This window comes from Pyxicephalus adspersus, chromosome 6 (genome assembly GCF_032062135.1).
Source record: "Pyxicephalus adspersus chromosome 6, UCB_Pads_2.0, whole genome shotgun sequence".
Taxonomy (NCBI): domain Eukaryota; kingdom Metazoa; phylum Chordata; class Amphibia; order Anura; family Pyxicephalidae; genus Pyxicephalus; species Pyxicephalus adspersus.
This window is the reverse complement of record NC_092863.1, coordinates 53103731-53125739: the sequence shown is the minus strand read 5'-3', so window position 1 is coordinate 53125739 and position 22009 is coordinate 53103731. Positions and strand designations below refer to the sequence as shown.

Here is a 22009-nt window from a genome sequence, read left to right as displayed (position 1 = left end):
AGTAGGTAGATTGAAATGCTAAACACTGCGAAAGAAAGAAGAAATATGGGGAAATTGCTCCGATGACCAATCCAGCCCTTGTTGCTGCACTGCCATGTCACTTCTGTTCTTAGCAAGAAAACAAAAAGTGGAGTCTTTAAACATCAAATATAAGCATCCTCCCTCTATGGCTAATTTGATGGGAAGACCAGAATTGCATATCGATTTGATTCTGGTATGTTCATGGCAGACTACACTGCAAAATCCAAAAGAAGGTGAACCAAGAGTTTCAATGTGCATTAAAGGCAGCTGCATAATGCAGGAAATATTCCAATCAGTATTACCTGCCTTTGTTTTACACCACATTTTTATTCCATTATGAATTACTGACATTTCCACCAACAAATCAAAAATAATGGGAAAACAATCTTGTATTGCAAATAACAAGCAATAATTTGACTAATACCATTAGCACAAATAATACGGTGGATTATGCGTAACTTACCGTTTAGCACTAAATAGTCGGTCACCTGTGCCTAATTTGGAGGTTGTATACAGCAAACTTAACTCTTTCTCTGAAGCTTGCACTTCACTTAGCTTACTGAGAATTTCTGCTCTCTACAAAAAAAAAAAAAAGGTTATAAACAGCAGTTTGTTGCTCTGGCAGCACAATGATACAATTAGGGACATTGTTTACAGATTGGTGTTAAAACAGGAGTAAGCTTTGAACATTTTAATTAAACAGTTCTTAAAGTATTTTACTACTAGATATTGTAGATTAATAAAACATAACAGTTTTGTTATTTTATTCATTTGACATCAGAAATTTGAATAAAATTTCCTTGCCTTGCTTGCTTGTTAGGCCTCATTTCTGCACTTTTGTGATAACATATAGAATTATCATTGCACTGTTCAATGAAAATAGAAACAATAGCGCCTGGGTAGCCAATACAGGTGCTCTTTGTAGTCATGCAAGTCTGTAACTAAAGATCAGGGAAGTTCTAATTAAAGTGTAACTGAACCAGAGATGACTTACAAAAGCTTCTGACAAGGACCATGATGGTGTAAATTATTTTAGTCAGAAAACTTTTCTATGTGTACCTCTGATTCAGAGAAGGGTCAGCACTAGGGGTTGAGCAGGCTGTCCTAGAGTTTACATGCTCAGAGGGACAAGTTGACGGAACAGATTAAACATGATTGATCATTAAAATCAATCATCATGATTGATCATTAAAACACATATGAAGTGTGTTCTGGGGATCCTCTTAGTTCTCAGAACTGGCTTACGGAATTATAATTCTTTATGTATTTCAATGGCATTTACACTTAAATTCCTAAAGTCCTGTTCTATGAACATACTGTCCAAAAACACTAACCTGACTCTTCTTTTCTTTCTGCTCCAGAACCTTCTGCAATGCTTTCTTCTGTTTGCGGCTTAGAGGCTTTTTTGTTGAAACATTTTCATAAATTTTTTTCTTTTTGTCTTTTTTGGATGGCAACACCAGCGCATTACTCTCATCCAGTCCTTTAAGCTGCTCAGTTCCTGAAATATGTAACAATGTTAGGTGACATGTATAACCACTTCTATAGATATGTCATGGTATTACTCTTAGATTCTCACCTTCAATCTCCACAGAAACATTTTGCTTGACATCGGTAGGTTTTTCTTCTGTGGACTCTACTTGCTGCCTTGCCTTCCAGTTATGCCTCTTTCTCATTCTTCCCATGGTGAGATTCCTGTAAAAGACCACATTTTTTAGGTATTTTCCAATCATCAAGCTGGAAGGTTTACACACTGCTGTAGCTACAATGGAGGTACCAGATCCAGCTGTGTAATCTGTCAGAATCAAAATCCTTGCTGCAGAGATTCCCAACTGTTTAAACTGATAATTATTGAAATACTTAATTCAACTGGGTGCTTTATGGCTTACTGGGATTAAAGCTTTAAAAGTTGTGTCATTTGCATTTCTGAGGTGTTTGCAACTCTCTGAAGTGAAGGTTGCAAACACTTCAGTCTGGTATTTTGATCATCCCAGGATTTGTAAATAAAAATCCAATATGCAATGTGTTCAAGTGTACTACTATTTCTCCCAAAAGAAGATGTTCTTTGCTTTTTAATGCACCACACAATTTAGAACACACAGGTCTAACTTTAGACTACATACAATGTACAGTTCAAGTGGACTGTTTGTTTAGCACCATAAAGACCAATTGTGTAGTTTAGGTATATTAAACTCCCAAAATAGAGAGCAATCATTAGGTTGCAGTGTATGTTATCATGACATACACTGCATGATTGTGTTCAACATTTTCCATAAAGAGACATACACAGGTAGATTATCATCATTCAGTATTACGGTGTCTACTATAGTGAGACTGTTAGTTAGTGGAAAATAATTGATACATGGGATAAACAGCTGGATCCAAGGTGGAGTACATGGTGTGCAGAATACCTTATATCAGTAAGTATCCTCAGTGGTAACACAGTAGTAACCTTCTAATCCTTACTGTCTTTGTTTAAAACAGTTTATGGCTACTAACACTGCAAAGAGCACTGGACAATGGAAACATGGCACCACAGTCCAATTTACAGTTGTGTATATATCTGCCATCATATTACTTGTTTATGGCACAATCAGATGCTTTAATGAAAAGAACTCATTTCTCAAGGCCATTCTAAATCTAGAACTTTTTTTCCCCTTATTTAAAGGATTTTCCTTCACAAGTCTAGTGACTGTGTGAAACTTAACAAGCTGTACCGTGTATATACAGTAACTAAATTCATATATGGAAAAAAATGCCCGCGTGAGATTATATAGGGATCAGACCACCTGTGTGATATCTCATACGGAATAAGTCGCCTGTGTGATTTTGTATATGGATCAGACCGCCTTTGTGATATTATAAAGGGATCAGACCCCCTGTGTGATATTGTATAGGGATCAGACTGCCTGTGTGATATTGTATAGGGATCAGATAGCCTGTGTGATATTATATAGGGGTCAGTATGTCTGTGTGAAATTATACAGGGATCAGACCGCCTGTGTGATAATATATAGGGATCAGACAGCCTGTGTGATATTATATAGGGATCAGTATGTCTGTGTGATATTATACAGGGATCAGACAGCCTGCGTGATGTCATACAGGGATCAGACAGCCTGCGTGATGTCATACAGGGATCAGACAGGCTGCGTGATGTCATACAGGGATCAGACAGGCTGCGTGATGTCATATAGGGATCAGACAGGCTGCGTGATGTCATATAGGGATCAGACAGCCTGCGTGATGTCATATAGGGATCCGACAGCCTGCGTGATGTCATATAGGGATCCGACAGCCTGCGTTATGTCATATAGGGATCCGACAGCCTGCGTGATGTCGTCATATAGGGATCAGACAGCCTGCGTGATGTCATATAGGGATCAGACAGCCTGCGTGATGTCATATAGGGATCAGACAGCCTGCGTGATGTCATGTAGGGATCAGACAGCCTGCGTGATATTATGTAGGGATCAGACAGCCTGCGTGATATTATGTAGGGATCAGACAGCCTGTGTGATATTATGAAGGGATCAGACAGCCTGTGTGATATTATGAAGGGATCAGACAGCCTGTGTGATAATATATAGGGATCAGACTATTTATGAGATATTGTATATTGATCAGACAACCTGTGTGACATGTAACAAGATGTACTCAGTTAATAGTAACTACACTGTAACTTGGTTATCATTTCCCTAGGTGACAGCATTGTCTTTACATAAAGACACACACGAGGCACTGCAATCACACTTACTTGAACCTCTATCGCACATTCAGCACAATCCCCACCGTGTGTGCATGGAAGACACATGCATGCAGCTCCTGCTGTACCGGAAGCGGAAGTGACGTACAAGGTAATAGCGCCGGGACGCTATAGCAACAAGAGGCGATGAGGAGGAAAGTGACAGCGGTGTGCTGGGGGCCTCTATACAGTCTGCGCTGTAACCATTGTTAGGGGATCTGAGTATTAGAGGAGAAATGTTAGGGGTTTATCAGGGTGATGGGTGCCAGACACATAAAACCTCAGATATTCTGCATGGGAGAGGAGACTTCCTTCATTAGGACAGTAATGTATATTAACCAATCAGAAGCCGCCCCTTCATATGAACGCCAGAATTGTAGAAGATCCAGAGATGGCAGCCCTCATATTTCTCTCATACAATTATACTGCTGGGCTAAGAAATAGATTATTTTCTGAGTGATAAATTCAGCGTCACATCGCAGATAAATCATTTATTAAAGGAAAACATTATTCTGTTCTGTTTCTGCATTTTTAAGACACTTATTACAATGGACTGGAAATGCAACACAATAGATAAAAATGTCAATATGTATATGCTGGAGGAAATCTGAATAATAAGAAATATTTGAGATGCTGGTGTTATATTTTGTTGGGGTTTATGTCCATACCAGACACTAAGAGAAGCGCTCAAGTCATTCCTTCCATCATGTGACCAAATGACTGCCACACCCGGGCACTGTCACATGACACAGACCACATGGTCTCCTGATGTACAAGGCATTGGCAGGAGTGGCAGAGAAGGCGAGCAAGGTGCAAGGTTTTGGTGTAAGGGGAGATCTTTAATAAGACTCGGTCACTATGAATTGGTGAGGTGACAATGTCTATTACCTTCCACCATTGCACATTTAGAGTTCCTTAATGTACTCATGTTAAAAAAGCATACAATCTTATTGACTTCATCACTGGCCAGGTTAGCTTGTCAAGCCTACCAGTGCTCAGCATTGCATGCCCTGTACAACAAAAGTATCTGCAGCAGCTACAATGGAGCTTCATCAATGCACATATGTAGTATGATCTAAAGCCATAGAATACAGTACTAAATGAGTGTACTTGTTTAGTTAAGCATATGGAGTGGCTACAATGGGGCCTTATCAATACACATTGGCGCATGTGTAATAAGGGGTGAAGAGGTAGATTGCAGATCTGTTTGAGTGAACATGCTCGGTGAAGCATGTGTTGTAGCTGCAATGGGGCTCAATCAACACACACTGGCACATGTATAGTATGACATAAAGCAGTTGATCACAGTTGTATGTGAGTGTACTTGTTTAGTTAAGCATACGCAGTGGCTACAACAGGGCCCTAGCAACACACATTGGCACATGTGTAGCATGGGGTAAAGCAGTGGAACGTAGGTCTGTGTAAATGCACACGTGCAGTGGCTACAAGGCGGCCCTATCAACACACATTGGCACATGTGTAGCATGGGGTAAAGCAGTGGAACGTAGGTCTGTGTAAATGCACACGTGCAGTGGCTACAATGCGGCCCTATCAACACACATTGGCACATGTGTAGCATGGGGTAAAGCAGTGGAACGTAGGTCTGTGTAAATGCACACGTGCAGTGGCTACAATGCGGCCCTATCAACACACATTGGCACATGTGTAGCATGGGGTAAAGCAGTGGAACGTAGGTCTGTGTAAATGCACACGTGCAGTGGCTACAATGCGGCCCTATCAACACACATTGGCACATGTGTAGCATGGGGTAAAGCAGTGGAACGTAGGTCTGTGTAAATGCACACGTGCAGTGGCTACAATGCGGCCCTATCAACACACATTGGCACATGTGTAGCATGGGGTATAGCAGTTGATCACAGTTGTATGTGAGTGTACTTGTTAAGTTAAGCATACAAAGGGGCTACAATAGGGCCCTATCAACACACCTTGGCACATGTGTATTATGAGGTATAGCAGTAGATGGCAGGTCTGTGTGAATGTACATGTGTGCAGTGTCTACAATGGGAGCTCCTCATGTGTAGTACAATGTACAGCCTCAGCTACAGCTGGGCACCCACTGAGATAAAACCAATTGGTTGTGTTTGCAGTCAGTCTGGGAAGGCCCCCCTATACTAGCTAAGCACAGCATGTCTATATATAGAGGCGGCCATGATGTACAATGTATAGGAGAAGCTTTATAACACAGTATTGAAGTCTATGGAGCCCCCTGGTTCCCTCAGAGATGAGCACAGCAGTCAGTGTGCAGCCATTGGCCGCTCTGCTCAGTGATAGCGGTGAGGTATTGGGGAGGGCGGGAAGGTATAGAGGGGAGGCCGCTGTTCCGATGCTGGGGGGAGGGGGCGGCTGCTCCATCGTATCGCTTCGGCTTGTGCTGGGTGAACATGGCTCGCTGGAACCTGCTGTGCCTGCTGCTGCTGCTGTGCGGGGCTCTGTGTGCCCAGGCTACCAGGAACCGCGGGCACGACAAGCAGAATAATTCGTTCCGCAAGGCGGCCACCGGCTTCCAGCAGACCATGAGCAATGTATTCGGCGAGGAGAACGTGAGAGCCATGCAGAAGGTGGGAAGGCATGTCTGTGCTAGAGGAGGGGGCATGAGGGGAGCGGGCAGTGCCAGGCACATGTCTCCTGGTACACTATGCCATATTCTATGTATATAGGAGAACCCCATCCTGTATACATTGTGCTATGCAATCATCTTCATGCAATACATTGTAACTGGGGAACTGTGCGCTTGTGTAATTACCCTGAAATAAAAAGCACAGGGCAATGGCTTGTTAGCTCACACCATAGCCACTCTGTGCTTTATATTTATAGAAATTATATACATACACAGCCATTTAATGTCTTATCCCACTAATGGCCTGCAGAAGTTATTCTCTCTATAGGTTCTCATACATTACTCCCTTATGTAGTGACTTTAGCCCTGACGTCAGAGCTTTGCCCGGCCCCTTGATACACATCCATATCGGTCATTGAGGCTGCCCATTAGAATGATATGACAGGGCTGAGGGGCAGATTAGGCGGTATCAGTGCCCAGTCTTTAGGAATAACTCCATCCAAACACAATGGATGATTTAGGAACCTCTGTCAGGTGTTCATTTACTTGGAATGATTTATTGAGAGTATAAATATCCCTTCTGAGGGAAGTCACTATACAAAATGTCTCCATTGCAGGATCCTTCCTCTGCCCCTGCTCTTATCATACATTTTAGCTTTTCCTGTCTTAGCAGGTCTCCAGGACAAGTCATAAGCTTGGATATCCACAATGGACACAGAACAATCAAAACTTTTGTTAGGTTAGAAGCAGGCCAGGTTTTACTGCTCTCTATGATTGGTTGTTTCCTGTTTAACAACCTTTTACCAGACGGGAAGTGAAGGAATCTTTTAGATGGAGACTCTGGTGGTTGTAATTAAAATAAATAAAAAAAATAGTGTTGTTAGATTCCTTAAAGCATGGGTGTCAAACTCAAATACACAGAGGGCCAAAATTAAAAACATAGACCAAGTCACGGGCCAAGAAAAGTGTTTCTTGTAAATAATCATATAAGCAACCAGAGATAAACGGAAAGCAGCAGAGGACATGTTAGACAAGGTGAATATTTGTGCCCACTATTGTCTATATCTGTAACCATAGTAGTAAATGTTGGATCAGGATATTGTGTGGCAATAGGGTTACTGTGCTGAGGAACAATTTTAGATCAATCCACTGCATATTACTGCATGCTCTTCTCATGTGTTCTTGTTTCTTCTTATTGAGATTAATTGTTATACTTTGCTAGAGAATGCAATGTGAAACCATAAGAATTACATTCTCTGGCAAAGTAAAACAAATAATTTAGCAATAGCTCTATGATATTTCCTGATTATTGAGTTTACCTGTCAGTATAAACTCTGCAGGCTCTACACATAGGCTGCTGTTCAATAGACCCAATGCCCCTGCTACAATTCCCAGCATCACTTGCGTATATAAAATGCGGGGTTACGCATAGGCAGAGAGGCTGCTGGTCTAGAGACACAAGTGATGCCGGGAATCGTAGTAGCGGCATTGTACTTGCGTATATAGAACAGCAGCTTAATATGAATTGCAGCTGGCCCACCGTTACTACAGATTGCATTAGCAGTGGGCCAGCTGCAATTCATATTAGGAATTCTTTTGGGGGCGTGTCGGGCCAGAGTTTGACACTCCTGCCTGATAGCGTACCTAACCTCAGACTTTTCACATAAAAGGGTAGACAACCCTTTAATGTAAAGAAACAAATCTGTTTTTTTTTTTTTTTTTTTTAATTCTTGGCATTGCACTCTTTCTTCATATTCAAAAGGTCCTTTGAATTTTCCCTCTGTTTTTTTACTATAGTCAAAGGGAAGCCTAATGGATTTGGGACATATCATGTTTTCAAATTGTATTGTGAAAAGAAAAAAAACATAATAAATTACCTTTAATACCATTTATACCTAGATAAGTATGGGGATTGAGGTTTACAAATGTTTGTGTTTCTGAGCATAATGACCTTCTATAGTACAATAATATGTATATATACATACAGACAGGAAAAAGTGCCATATGGGGTAACAGAAATGGAGGAATAAGTTTTGACGACCAGTGACAAAACAGAAATAGGACACATTCCCCCAAATCTTGGTGCAGCTGGCAATCTTATGAACAAATGTTTCTGAATGATCCGCCTTTGTTGGGCACCTTGGGAGACAACACCAGCTGGCTGGATTTAAAGTCTTCTTACCCTATTACTGAGGTCAGGAGCTTTGTTAATTGGCTCCCAATCAGGAGATCACTATAATAACCAATCACAGTGATCACTGTGTTAGAAAACTGCAGTAGCTAAGAGGGTTGTGGTGTGAATGAATAAAAGCATGTTTTTTTATTAACCCCTTTTGCTTCCCTAACCAATGCAAGTGTGTGTGTGTGTGTGTGTGTGTGTGTGTGTATATATAAATATATAATAACATGCATACATACATAGATCAGCCAAAACATTAAAACCACTGACAACTCAGTAATTGATTATCAGATTTCAACGACCTCCTCGAAGGAGATCGATATATATGGTGGTCGTGAACAATCAGTTTTTGAAGGTGATATGTTAGCAGCAGCAAAACTGGTTAAGTGTAGAGATCTAAGGGACTTTGACAAAAAATCAAATTGTGATGTCTACCGTACTGGTTTAGAGCATCACTTTCTGCCTGGGGTTCAGCTTTAACTTTATTTTCATAGTCTTTGCAAGTAGCTTTAATGAAATCCCCTACTTTTACAAATGGTTGTGAAGATACAGAAAAGGAAACAGGCAGAAGTTGTCAACACATTTTATAATTATGACTAATTGTAATGTCAACCAGCTACTTTAATTAGGGGCTTTCTATAAATGTTTTCACACAACCAAGAATATATACATTATTCCAATGTGAAATCTATGTAAATGTGTATGTGGGTTATTAAAAAGAGCTAGATTGAAGGAGTCCTCAGATTTGTTGTTTTACGGTATGTCACTGTGGCTTATAGCTATGTCTTGTATAATCATTTTATATACACTGAGCCTTTTATCCCTTTGCTTACAGTTCGTTAGATCTTTCATGTCTTGGTTAATCTACAAACTCTTTTGTGTTTTATTTCTAACAGTTCTTCTCCCGAATGACAGAGAGGTTTGTGTATGGAGTGGATGCTTTGGTGGACACCTTATGGAGAATATGGACAGACCTGCTTGATGTACTGGGAATTGATGGTGAGTTATTTAAAGGATGTTCGTAAGAATTGTTGGCATAGTGTAGATAAGAGGCGTCAAATATTTCTGAAACATTTTGTCCTTGGTGAACTGCATAGAAATATTACAGTTAGTGTTGCATAAAAAAATAGACCCCTCAGATTTGCAGTCATGTGCAGATGAAAAAGTCACAAGGGAATTTGTTTTTCACATGATTGGATGATATCTATTTCTTAAGTAAATCTGCCCGCTATGTAATGAGGAAGAGACAGTCACAGAGAGTTTACTTTTATTAGCTGCTACTGGCAATTCCCTAATTTGCATCCTAACAAGATTAGTTTTAAATTAAATTTATTACCATTCAAACCAACTCTCTTCTTCTTCCTTTTCACTGTCCATGCCTGAAACAGACCCAAGCTGCCTTAAAGGTTAACAAGTTTTCTGCTTGTACCAATGGCTAGTTTTTACCAGGAGTTGTCTGTACATGAAAATGATATTGGAGGTGTGAGAATGAAGCACACTGAATATTTACAAGAAAGCCTAGGATGTAAAGTTACATTTGTGGTTTATTCATTTAGGGAAATTCTTTGTTGCATTATAATGAGATACTATTATACAAACCTACAAGTCTCCTAAAACCCTCATTATTTTACCCACCATTCGATAATCCCCCCCATCCTATTGTGTGACACTTCCCCCCACCTCTTAGATTGTAAGCTCTTCTGGGCAGGGTCCTCCCCTCCTGTATCACTGTTTGTATCTGTCTGTCATTTACAACCCATATTTAACGTACAGCGCTGTGTAATATGTTGGGGCTAAATAAATACTATTTAATAATATTAATAAGCCTCCAGTGGTTAAATTTAGCACCCATAAAGCAAAGGAGCAGGAAAGTTCAGTTTGGCTGCCCATAGAAAGGCAGATGTCACTCTCAAAATGAATGAAGGTGAAAAACTTGCCTGGCTTTGAAAGCCTCATGGGCCCTTCAGTAATTTCTATCTGACTAGACTTGTCTGTCCAGAAAATGCATTGATACTGCCCTATAGGAAGAACATTGTGTGTAATGAATGCATTGAAAGGTCAGAAGCACCTAAAGATTCCTTCTATGGATGACTTTTCAAGCAAGTATGGTTTCAGCCAGCCACAATGATTGTAAAGCTTTATCCTGTATGAGCAGGATGTGATTCAAACTTTTACAAAGTATTTCAAAAGCTTTTAACCAGCCTAACTAAGAGTAACTTTTAAAAGGCTATAAACTGCCCCTAAGTTGGTTGCTGACCCTAAATGCTGATCTGAAGGCAATATAAACAAATGCCTGCAGTACTTCTCTGCAAAACTTTCACAGAAAAATATCTGTTGATCTGCCATGAAAATATGAATGGCATTTATCTGTTTTGTGTTATCAGTCATCCCAGTTGTCTTTTGGTATAATACTGAACCACTCCCAGTCTCGGAAGTGTCTTCAACATAAAGGCTGACTCTGAACTTCTGAAAAGAACATTTGTTAGGCTAGATATAACAAAATGCTTCCAATGGTATATTACAAGAACCTTAATGGGAGCTTTCAGTCAGCTGCAGTATTGTTTATACCTTGTTTGTTTTCTGATCAAGCCAGTCAGCATCTTGTGACGAGCAGCACTGCCATGACCCTGCCATATTTTCTATGGTTTATCTTGGCAAAGCTTTTACATCATATTACAATTAGATGATTATCATGTGATGAACAGGTTGTTTTAGGCCAGAGGCATACATAACTAGTTTCTGCCAGCAGAATTATCTTGTAGTAAACTGAAATAAAATAAGAATATCATGTGCAAGTGTTTCTTCTGGGCTAGAGATGTAAAATTGAGGAACAAATCTAGCCAGCAGATACTGCCGGGAAATGAGTGGTCGGTGACATAAAATGTTCATTGCCAAGCTAGCCTGTGAGATTTGTCCTGTGCCTCATGCTCATTTATTTTACTATAGCAAAGACAAAATATGAAGACGCCAATTTAAAGTGCCCTTTGGACAAATACTGCTAAGAAAACCTCCGGGGATGGCTTTATAAAGTAATTAAAATATTTCTATATATAATGCCACCTGATTGAGAAATCTTGCCAAGTGTTGAGAAGGATTTGGCATTTATTCCACACACAATACTTGCCCTTTAAAACAATTCTAGTTCTTAAAACATCATTGAACCATGCTGCTACGGATTTTTAGAAATCCTAAATGTAACGGAGAACCTCCTGGGCCTGTTTTATTCTCTAAGTTCTCCTAGACTGGGGAAGATAGACCATCATGGAAAAACCGGGGCGATCCAGCAAACCTGGAAAGGATTTTTAAGAATAGTTTGGTATCAGTTGAGGAATATTTTCAATCCTGGACCAGATTCAATCCAGGTCTTCTGGCTCACCCAGGTTCTTCTATGATAGTCTATCCTCTCTAGTCTAGGAAGAGAGCTTTAAAAAATTGGCCCCAATGTGTTTCATTAATTCTTCATTCAGCGAGTTATTCACAAAACAATTCTCTGTACTAAATGGCAAGACATCTAACAAAGAGGTTGTAGGGAGAGGATATTACAAAGCCAAGCTTCTGTAACTAAATTCCTGACCTAGCTAGATGGTCTGTGAAAAGTTGACTGCAGTGGATTATAGAAAGTTGCTGTTTGGATAAACTAAGTGAACTTTTGGATTTTTAGTATATTTACTAAGCATTATTCGCTCATTGATTGGACCCATTGTCTGTGATTGTTATTTAGGGTGTGCAAATATTATATTTGTCACAGATTTATATCACAACACAATCTGAATTTGCACTGGGTTGTGGTACATTTACCACCCTCTCAGTTCAGTTTAATCTGTAGAATACAGATAACCATAAATGTTTTTTATTTTTATTTTTTTTGCACTTATTTGTCTATATAGAAATTAGAACCCTAATAGGATAAGTAAATGAGTGATATACTTATTGTAAAGTCAACTAATAGATACTAAAGCTGCAAAATTTGGTCTAGGCATCAAATCTTCAATGATTTTTGGTAATAGAGGGATTATTCTGTTCTGTATATAATTTTGAAAATATAAACTAATCCTTACTTTATTTATTTTTTCAGCATCCAACTTAACACACTACTTTAACCCAACAGTGGTGGCCAGTAACCCTACCAGGGCCCTAATGCTGGTGGTGGCTGTTCTCCTGGCCTACTGGTTTGTGTCTCTGTTCCTGGGTTTCTTCTTCTACATCCTGCATGTGATATTCGGACGGTTCTTCTGGCTGGTTCGAGTCTCCCTCTTTGGACTGTCCTGTGTGTACATCCTGCAGAAATATGAAGGAGAACCAGAGCATGCCATGTTGCCTCTATGTTTTGTGGTGGCCATCTATTTCATGACTGGTCCTGTCGGCCTTTACTGGAGGAGGAACAGTAACGGCAACCTGGAGGAAAAAATCGATCACTTGGACAACCAAATAAGGTTATTACATATCCGCCTTGGAAGGGTCATAGAAAGCCTGGATCGAGCCAAAGACCAATGATCTCCATGAGTTCCTCAGTCTACACCAGCTCCGTTAAGCACATAAACCACTCCTAATTAGAAAAACAAAAATGTGTAATGTAAAAATATTAGGCCATGTGACAACCCCAGTGCCCATATTTTTTAATAAACCTTTTGATTTAGCTTTAAATAAAAAAATGATAGTATTGCAGATTGTTAGTGCTGTAAGTTTATGAAGATTTTTTTTTACTTTATTGCAGATCTGTGTTAAGGAAGCTTACAGCTTTTTCAGGTTTGCCTTCACAACAGGTGACATATGTAAGGACACCTAGACAAATAAACTTGACCATATGAGATTCACTAAGGTTTCTTTATACACAAACGATTTAAATGCTTGTGAAAATGTAATTTACATGCAATTTAAACCAATTAACATGCGTTACCAAAATCAATTGTGTTTGTTTCTTGGTACAAAGCAGGTACATACATTGTACATAGCAGCATGAAGTTATTACCCTATATCTGTACCTGTGGTAAAGTTATCCTATAAATATGTAAATTGCACATTTCTTAACATTGAGTTTAGGTACTATTATGTAGCTCCATGCTGCTATGTGAATGAAGCCTAATGTGTGGTCTCCTAAATGCCAAATATAAAGTGATGTGTAGATGGGACCTGTTAGGTTAAACATTTTGGTTCTGCCATAGCTTACTTGTTTCTGAAGTATCATTCCTTTCTTGTTGACTACTTCATGAGTTACTAACCTGGAACAAACTTGAGCTTATTGGGTATTGTGACACCTGAACACGCTTGTTCAAGGATTTTTTGTATCCCTTCAAGATTTCAGTGGTACAGTTAGTACAAAAGCAAATGATGGTGTCGCACCTCCTTAGTGGGTTTACCATAAACGAATATGCATGTTCTGCAGAATGTGACATCTTTCTTATGGGCTGTAGCAAAGAAATAAAATAGAATTGGCACAAGGATATCTTAGATTTTAAGTCATTGAAAGACAATGGCAGTAAGTAATTTAGTCTATTTTACAAAGCATTGAAATATTGGTTCTGAGTGCATTTGGCTTTTAATGATCTTGCATATTAGCGAGCCATTGTCACAAAGTGAAATTGCCAGCCATTTTTGTGACCCGACCTTTCAGTAACCACCCAAGAACAGCCAGGTGGTTGCTGAAAAGTGCCAGGTGGTGCGCACTGGAACTCTCGAGTAAATATGCTTTAAAATACTTTATATAGCCTACATAATCATCCCCATTGTCTGGAAAAAAGTTGCCTTTGTTGTCCATAGGAACAAAAAATGTGAATCTGAATCAAACAGTTTAAATTCATCCACATATCCATTCTCTATAGTAATATTAGAAAATGGCTTTGTTCACCCAAGCTACTACAAATTTGCCATAAGTACTTCCTCTGCAGTCTGTTCTAACAATACCATAAATTAGGAGATTCTCCTAACTTTTTGAAGTACAGTCTGCAAAGATGTAATGGGCAGAAGGTAAAAAGTTCTTCACTTAACACATTTATATCAACAGATTGTATTATAAGAAAAAAATATTTGAGTGTTTTGCCTACAGCTATTCTATTAAAGTAGTTGAGTTTCATATACTTTGTTTTAATACTGAATTGAGGCCATTTAAACCCAACTGGGATGGGATAACCCTAAGAATGATAAATATAAAAAAGTGTGAATAATAATATGTGCACCTGTCAAAGCAGCTCACTGCCTATAAAGTATCTTTACCCTCCTGTCAGTATATATACATCCAATTTCTGTTTTCTTGAAAGAGTTTTAGGTGTGCTTTACGATCCAGTTGTGTTTAGATATATCTTTTAAAGCTGATGAAGTAGTGTTTACTGTTGTGTTTTTATAAAGTAGAATGGGTTTTGTGTTTGTGTTAAGTGCTTTCTACACAGTGCTGTGGACCACGCTGAGTGCATATTTAGTGTATGCATTGATATCTACTGTGCTGTAGTCACTCTAGTTTGTGTTGCACACTTTGTAGAAATATCAATTTATTATTCTTTTTTATAAAATTATTATGCTGTGTGATTTTTCTTTGATGTAAAATGTTTTAGGGTGTAGTGGGTAAATGGTCGTTTAGTTTTTAAATTTGACTTAGTTCAATATAAATAGCAGCTGAATGTCACCACAATTGTTGCTGCTTAAATCTTTCTCAGGGTTTGATGAGCAGCAATAAATTTAGATGTATTTAATGTTTTTTTGTATGTGCACTGAGGTAACGTTTAGCGGTTTTTTTTTTTTCTTCAATGACTACCCAAAGTATTTTTGTAAACATTGTGTAGAAGATTCAGAGAAATACGTCTTGTTAATATAAAACAGTAGATGTTAGCTTGTGATACAGACATGGGAAACAAAGGTAGTAAGCTATGGTAACTGTCTCCTATCTGACAATAATAAATGGTTGTTAAGCTGGATTGTAAGCACTTTGTTCCAGATAATTTATCTAAAAAGTGATCAAACCCTGCTTGTTTCTGCAAGTGGAACTACACCCACTAATTCAATGTCTTCAAAAGCATTTACATTCAAGTCATGCTTCTAGCCAAGGTGCCATCTTTTTCTGTAAAGGATAGAATGGTTCAGTTCCATATTCAAAATCACATCTTGTATTGTATTGGTGTTTTTATCTAGGCAATGATGCCACCTGGTGGATCTGCTAAGAATAACCTGAATAACTTCAAGCTATAGGCTTTGCTGGTGCAGTAGAATAGTAATTCAACCACCATACACAGTTTTCTTTATAAATCAAATAAAGAATAACTTGAATTTACTGAACTTTGCACTGATAAAATAGTTAAGCCTAAAAAGAGCAATATTTTACTGGCTTGTAGGGTCTCACTGCTTTTACTTACACCTTTAATATTTGTTTTGTTACTGGCACTGCCGCCTAGTTTGCAGTTGGGATATGAGGTGCCAGTGTCTGGTCATTAGTCACTGTGACTCAAACTGCACCTCCCTGCAACCCAACTGCAAGCTACAGCTAAGCACCAGGGAGCCAGAGGATGTTTCTAAAGCAATGTTTCTCAACAAGGGTATTGTGGAATTCTGGGGTTCCTCTAGAGGTTGCTGGGGGTTCCTTAAACGATGAGCACTTTGTGCCTGTCAGGTTTACCTGACAACAATGATCTTTTTGGATTTTTTGACATTGTTCCCAGTGACCACTACTGCAATGTATTGTGAGCTATGAATATTGTAATTATTGTCCAGGTTTCCTTATGATGAAAGTTATTTCAAGAGTTCCCATATGTTGAAAAGGTTGCTCTAGAGTAACTCCAGCGTTTGCCTGGATTTTACCAGCTAACTACTGCTGTCCAATCTCCCCTCCAATGTATACTTCCCGGGTATCTGTTAAGTGCACTCTCTTTCCTTCATAAATCCACAGACCCATTTAGCCGATTCTTACATTTATGTCAGTGTATTTTTTTTTTTTTTTTTTGCTCCTCTACTAATGTTTTTACAGACATTGAAAAATAAACTTTTATTAGCTAATCGTGATTTTGGAATATAGAGTTTTTTGTGCCTGTGTTCTTTGTGTTGTTACATAGATAATCCTTGCTTACACTATTGACTGGTTTATGGTGCTTTATTTGTTGATTAATATTAATAACCATAAAATATGAAGGTTGTCAAAGCTACATTTTCAGGATAAATGTGTTGTTTTGTAACTGCATTGGAAAGCCACTATAATAAGCCATGTGGTATAAATTTTAAGTGAAATGATATTGTAGTTGAGTAAATGGGGTAAATGATCCAGGTTTGCCTTACTTTGTGTTTTTATTTCTGTATTAGGGGCAAGAGCAGCTATTCATGTATTTACTTTCTTATATTTATTAGCCATTTGGGATGGATAGTGTTTCCTGTGTATGATTAAATATATTTATCTATATTCTTTTCTAAAGCCAGCATTTACCTAAACTATCTGCAATTGAGTATCTACTTGGTAATAATTGGTGTGTTTTAGTAGATCGAGAGTTAGGGGCAGTAAATAGACATTTATTGAACATATATACTGTTCATACAAGTTTAATTTAAAGAGACCGTTAGATATTTTGTGAGTCTTTAGTTGATTTGTCAATAAAACTAAATTTTCTCCAAGTTCAGTAAAGGAGACAAAGGCTGCCTCTGCCTGAATATATTACCATAAATCCTTAGCGGACATGTTGATCATTTGGCTTCCTTCCCTTGTGAGCTGCTGATTTGGAATCAGGGTGGAGATGGAAGTTAGTTCCCCTAGTAAGTATAGGAGTGTAGAGGGAGAAGCAGCGGAGGGATCCAATGCACTCACATGTTTTAAATGAAATCTTCTCCGTAGTTTTCTAAAAATAACATTTTTCTTTACATATAAGGGTTGTCTAACCTTTTATTTAAAATTTAAATGTTGAGTTTAGGTCTGCTTTAAGCACTGATGTAACTTTTAAAGTTTATTAATTTATGTAGACCACACTGGTGAAATTGTTGCCATACTACTGTATATGTGTTACAATGTATGAAAGCAAGGCATTCACTTGGAGATAAAGGAAACCTTCTTTTATATGGATGTAAAAATAACTGTATTTTTGGGTTAAGTGTCCCAAAATGACTTTCATTGAGCAGTGCTCATGGCATTTGCTTTACAAACACAAATGCACTTGAATTGCAAATAAAAAAGGCCTCATGGACACTTTCCTGTATATTCGCATTGATGTTTCTTATAACGTGCTTTGCAACAGGGATCCACCCATCACCTACAATCCAGATAAATTATGAGAAATTCTGGTTCCATATAACTGAATGTGTTTTCACAAGGATTACATCTGTCTGAAAACCCACTTGCCTGGTTGCTTGTCTTATCCAGACAGATTCTTCCTTTTATTCTCTGGTGCTGAGCTAGAATGGGAGAATTAGGTTGCTAAGACATTTATCTATAGGTGTGTAGCTGGTGTGTACATTCACTTATGTAACCTCAGGGAAATTTTTATATTGCTTCTAGTTTTTTGTATTTAACTGGTAGATATTCTCCAGATCATGTATGTGGTGCAGAAGTAGTGATATAGTATTGTGGAGCTTTATTCCATCCACTGGAGTGGGAAATTGTGTGTAGATTTATGTCATGTAGTGAAGGTGGATGCGCTACTCTTCCGGTGTAAATATATAGATGGGTACAGTAGAAGCCTGTGATACCTTTATAAGTGTGATGTATTACTTCTGAATGCCATTCTGTACTGTCAGTGCCTCTAGTTTACTGTCTTATATATATTGCTAGGTGCAATCCCACATGGACACCTATGGAGCCTTGCTAACACCATTGTGGTCCTAGTTTCTGCACAGTATGATTTTATCTTCCTGTGGTTTTAGATTCCAGCTGTTTCCATAAAATAAAAGTGGTAATGTTATTTACGCTGCACTTGTGTAATGTGTTAAATCTTTTTCCCTTACCTGCACTAAAATGTTAGGTGTGATGTTATAAGCATTTTTGGTTTGAGTAGTAGTTGGATTTATTTGCTGTACAGTGTCATCGCTGCTGTTTTTTGCAAACTTTTAGTTCTGGATACTTCAGTTTGTTTTCTATAGTTGGTGATTTATTGAATTTATCTTTATGTATCTACATGCCCAATGGGGTGAGTACAGTAAGTAAAAGAATAGGTAGGTGGTTGAAGCTGGATGTATGTTTTGTATACATTTTTTAAAAGTTGGTTTGGAAATTCTTGACGTAGGTAAACTAGCTCCAAACTGCTAAAAATTAGTTTATGCTCGGTGATTTGATTGTCACCTTCATATTGTGCACAGATTTCTCACCTTGCAGTTGCATTTGAAGCAATCCTGTACATTTTTGCAGCTTGATCACGCGATGAAAACTCCCTGCTGTGCTCCAAGTCCATGATAATTCAGGTATTTTAGGATATAACCCAAAACTAGTGTCTCTGCACAGCACAAAATACAAATGTGAGGAGAGGATTGTGATGGAAGCATCCTTACAGACTGTTCTACACAAGTTCCAGGCCATGGACACTTAACCTGTCCATTTAAATACCAGTCATGCACATGTTAGATAAAGGTAAAATCTTTTCCATTGCAACTTTCTCACCTTGCTTTTTAGCTGCACAGCTATAGCTTGTGTTGTTTCTTGATTTTGAATGCTTTGAAGTGAAAATGTAAGGTTTGTGCTTTTTTTGAATACAATAATAAAATACATTTGTTGTAGCTTTCTTAAGATTTATGGTAACATTTGACTCCAACTATACAGAATAACAAATAGGAGTGTCAATGTTATTGGTTTGTTATTTGCGCTTTGAATTGATTTTAGTTTTGCATTTTTGTTTAGTTTTGTTTTTTCTTCCATGCTCCCCCTAGTGGAATGTGTGTGTATTTGTGTTTTGGTACATGTCCTGGGAAATCATCAAGTTTAAAATCTGGCTTTTGATTCATTATAAATCTTGTTTATTGGACAGTGTCCGTAATAGTTGCATTTTGTTTAACATACAGTAAGAAGTAATTGTTGTAATATACAAATATTAGTGATAGGTCTGGACATTTTATACATATTTTTGTTTCTGTAAGCAAGTCATTGGTCAGAGAACTGTGTATGATATCTATTTTTTATTATTTAAAGGCATTTCAATGCCTAAAATGTTAAAATACTGATGCCAATATGCCTGTAAAAAGAACATTTAAGGACTTACACTTCCGGTGTAATAAATAAAATCATTGTTTGGGCCCAGAGACTTTTAGGTATATTTGGTACCTGGTTCCCTTCTTGGTGCTGTGGTTCCTCACTCTGGCTTTGCCATTAAACGAAGCGTGTGTGATACAACTCCTGTAACATTTAATGGCCTGTATTGAACTTTTGGCTCGCATTAATGTCAATAGTTTTTAGATGATCAGTTTTAGATGCTTCTGAGATTATTCACAGTTCATTGACAGGTGCATTTGACCTGGAGTTGACCTTTTGATCTACCTTTAATTTCACTTAAAGATAATACAGATGATATTTTGACTTCTAAACTGCTAAGTATTCCTTGAGCAGACTCCTTGTGATTTATATGTTGCGATGGGGCCACCTCAACATTTGTGATCACTGTGGCGCCTGACTTGTTATGGTTTACCAACATGTATTAGGGAGATTTATCAAATGGTAATGCCTTGTGTAATCAGTCTTTATCTGAATAATACTATGTGTAGCAGCTATTTCACAAGATGTTATGCATACAGGTAAAGTCAGGCAAGTCATTAGTTGATTAATTTAATTTGGTTGTATATGATTACTATAACGTTTTTGTCATAAAATGCTTTTTCATCATGTACAGAGAGTGATGATCACTGGATATATATATATTTGGAAAAAATATATCTATGAAAGGTATGAATTTTTAATTTAAAAGTGAATTTTTACTTTAGTGTAATAGCACAACCTCACCCCTTGGCCCCCAAATTAAGAAGGATCAACTTTTAAACAGTTTTTAAGTTAATTCACTCAGATACAATGCAGCATTACGGTTGTACTTTCTGAATGGATGGGCCTTACCCCTAATCTGGCCATAGATTTGCCCATATGTATCCAACCTTTACCAAATCATGCAGATATGGCCCCAGACTAGTTTTTGTGACCAATGCTACATAACCTGCAGGAATTTTCAACCTGTTTGTCAGAAAACTCCCCTCATTTCCTATCTAGAGGGAGAGAGGGGGGAATGCTCGTTGGTCATTACTAAAGGTAAAGAGAAAAATCTATTTTTATTTTAAATAAATATTTATTATAGTCTCTAATCAGTTTGGGTTATAAAAGACTACTTGACTATAAATGTTACAATGTTGGTATTTATTAGTTAGACCCTTTATCATTAGGAAATACATCTTCCTTTGAAAACAAACAAACTTATTTTTGTTACAAACTTTAAAATGTGAAACACATCCTTGGTCAGTAAGCAAAAGCAGCACTGAAGGTTACAATATTGTAGTTTGTGTAAAACTTCTGTCTGACTGCAAATTATACGCAAGGACCTTCCATAGGGCTCATTCCCACTAGTGTGTTACAACAGTGCATACATTTACATAAAGAACCGCATACATAACACATGACATGCGCACACAAATTGTGTTGCCATAAATTTCTAATGGCACCTCAAAGCACTTTCTCAGTGCAGTGCAGCATACCTATACCCCTGCATTCCATGCCAGCCTTATAACCTCCAGAGATCCGGTCACCACCTAGGCTGCCATTGTTGACTTTCTTTTTTGAAAATGTTGGTTGCCTAACTCATTCAGGCTCCAATACTTTGAGTAACCTGGAACAAGAATACAGATCAGAAGTTGTAATTTTACTATATATTTTGTTTCTGGTCAGGGCCTTAGGCAGCAAACATTTTTAGGGGGTCAGTGGCATCACTATTTTTCTTGGTATATTTTTCTGTAAAATGCAGGTTGGGTAACAAATTAATTGTTCTGTATGTGGTATATACAACTGGTCCTTGCCAGTCAAAATTGCACTGCTTACAATCCTGAATACCTCCTGAGAGATCAAATCCTACCCTGGGCATCCAAACTAAATTAGATTTAGGATGCTGGAAAACCACTAGAAGTCTAAAGCATTGTGTTACAACCCCAAATAGGTTAATGCAGGTTGGCTATTAGGATGGTACATCAGTCTGTTTTTTTTCTATTTTTGCTCATGGGGTAATTTTCTTGTATATTATTTTGTATTACCTGAACACTGTGAGTTACAGTGGTAGTGACTACAAATGACTATATTTGTGTATGTAGTTACACTTATGGCTAATAGGAGTATTTAACAAAGCATTTCCACATTCCTGCATGCACATTGTTTGAAACTTTTTTTTTTTTCTTATATTTACATAAATCTATTTCATATGACCACATGCTGTGTGTGAAATCTTTTGGTAAAATATTGACTGTGTTTTCATTGTACAATAAATACCTGGACCACATTCTGTTTACCTTCTATCACACAATCAACTTGCTGTAGTGAGATAATTTACAATAAAAGATGGTATTGAAAACCTAA

The 22009-nt window shown here is 38.0% G+C and overlaps 2 protein-coding genes across 3 annotated transcripts in view; one reads left to right on the top strand and one right to left on the bottom strand.

Moving 5' to 3' along the window:
* The window catches only part of DHX37 (DEAH-box helicase 37), a 22804-nt gene extending 18873 nt beyond the window's left edge, over positions 1 to 3931 (bottom strand). The window contains exons 1-4 of the mRNA XM_072415760.1: positions 3779 to 3931; positions 1601 to 1716; positions 1356 to 1522; positions 485 to 597 (exon numbers count right to left, since the gene is read on the bottom strand). Of these exons, the coding sequence (XP_072271861.1) occupies positions 485 to 597; positions 1356 to 1522; positions 1601 to 1706 (386 nt within the window). The 5' untranslated portion in view covers positions 1707 to 1716; positions 3779 to 3931. The remainder of the gene's footprint in view (positions 1 to 484; positions 598 to 1355; positions 1523 to 1600; positions 1717 to 3778) is intronic.
* BRI3BP (BRI3 binding protein) lies at positions 3923 to 22009 on the top strand. 2 transcript variants are annotated; one of them, XM_072415762.1, is made up of 3 exons: positions 3923 to 4090; positions 9420 to 9522; positions 12599 to 22009. In XM_072415762.1, exons 1-3 carry the CDS (start codon positions 4025 to 4027, stop codon positions 13015 to 13017), a joined length of 588 nt encoding a protein of 195 aa, XP_072271863.1. In that variant the 5' UTR covers positions 3923 to 4024; the 3' UTR covers positions 13018 to 22009. The 2 variants fall into 2 exon arrangements, with proteins under 2 accessions (XP_072271863.1, XP_072271862.1); XM_072415761.1 differs by lacking the exon at positions 3923 to 4090 and adding an exon at positions 6115 to 6345.

What these genes read in the sequence shown, in the direction of transcription:
- BRI3BP (XM_072415761.1), top strand. Translation starts at nt 6,169, where the DNA reads ATGGCTCGCTGGAACCTGCTGTGCCTGCTGCTGCTGCTGTGCGGGGCT. An exon ending in ACGTGAGAGCCATGCAGAAG is followed by an intron (nt 6,346 to 9,419) that starts GTGGGAAGGCAT and finishes TATTTCTAACAG; the next exon opens with TTCTTCTCCCGAATGACAGA. An exon ending in TGATGTACTGGGAATTGATG is followed by an intron (nt 9,523 to 12,598) that starts GTGAGTTATTTA and finishes TTATTTTTTCAG; the next exon opens with CATCCAACTTAACACACTAC.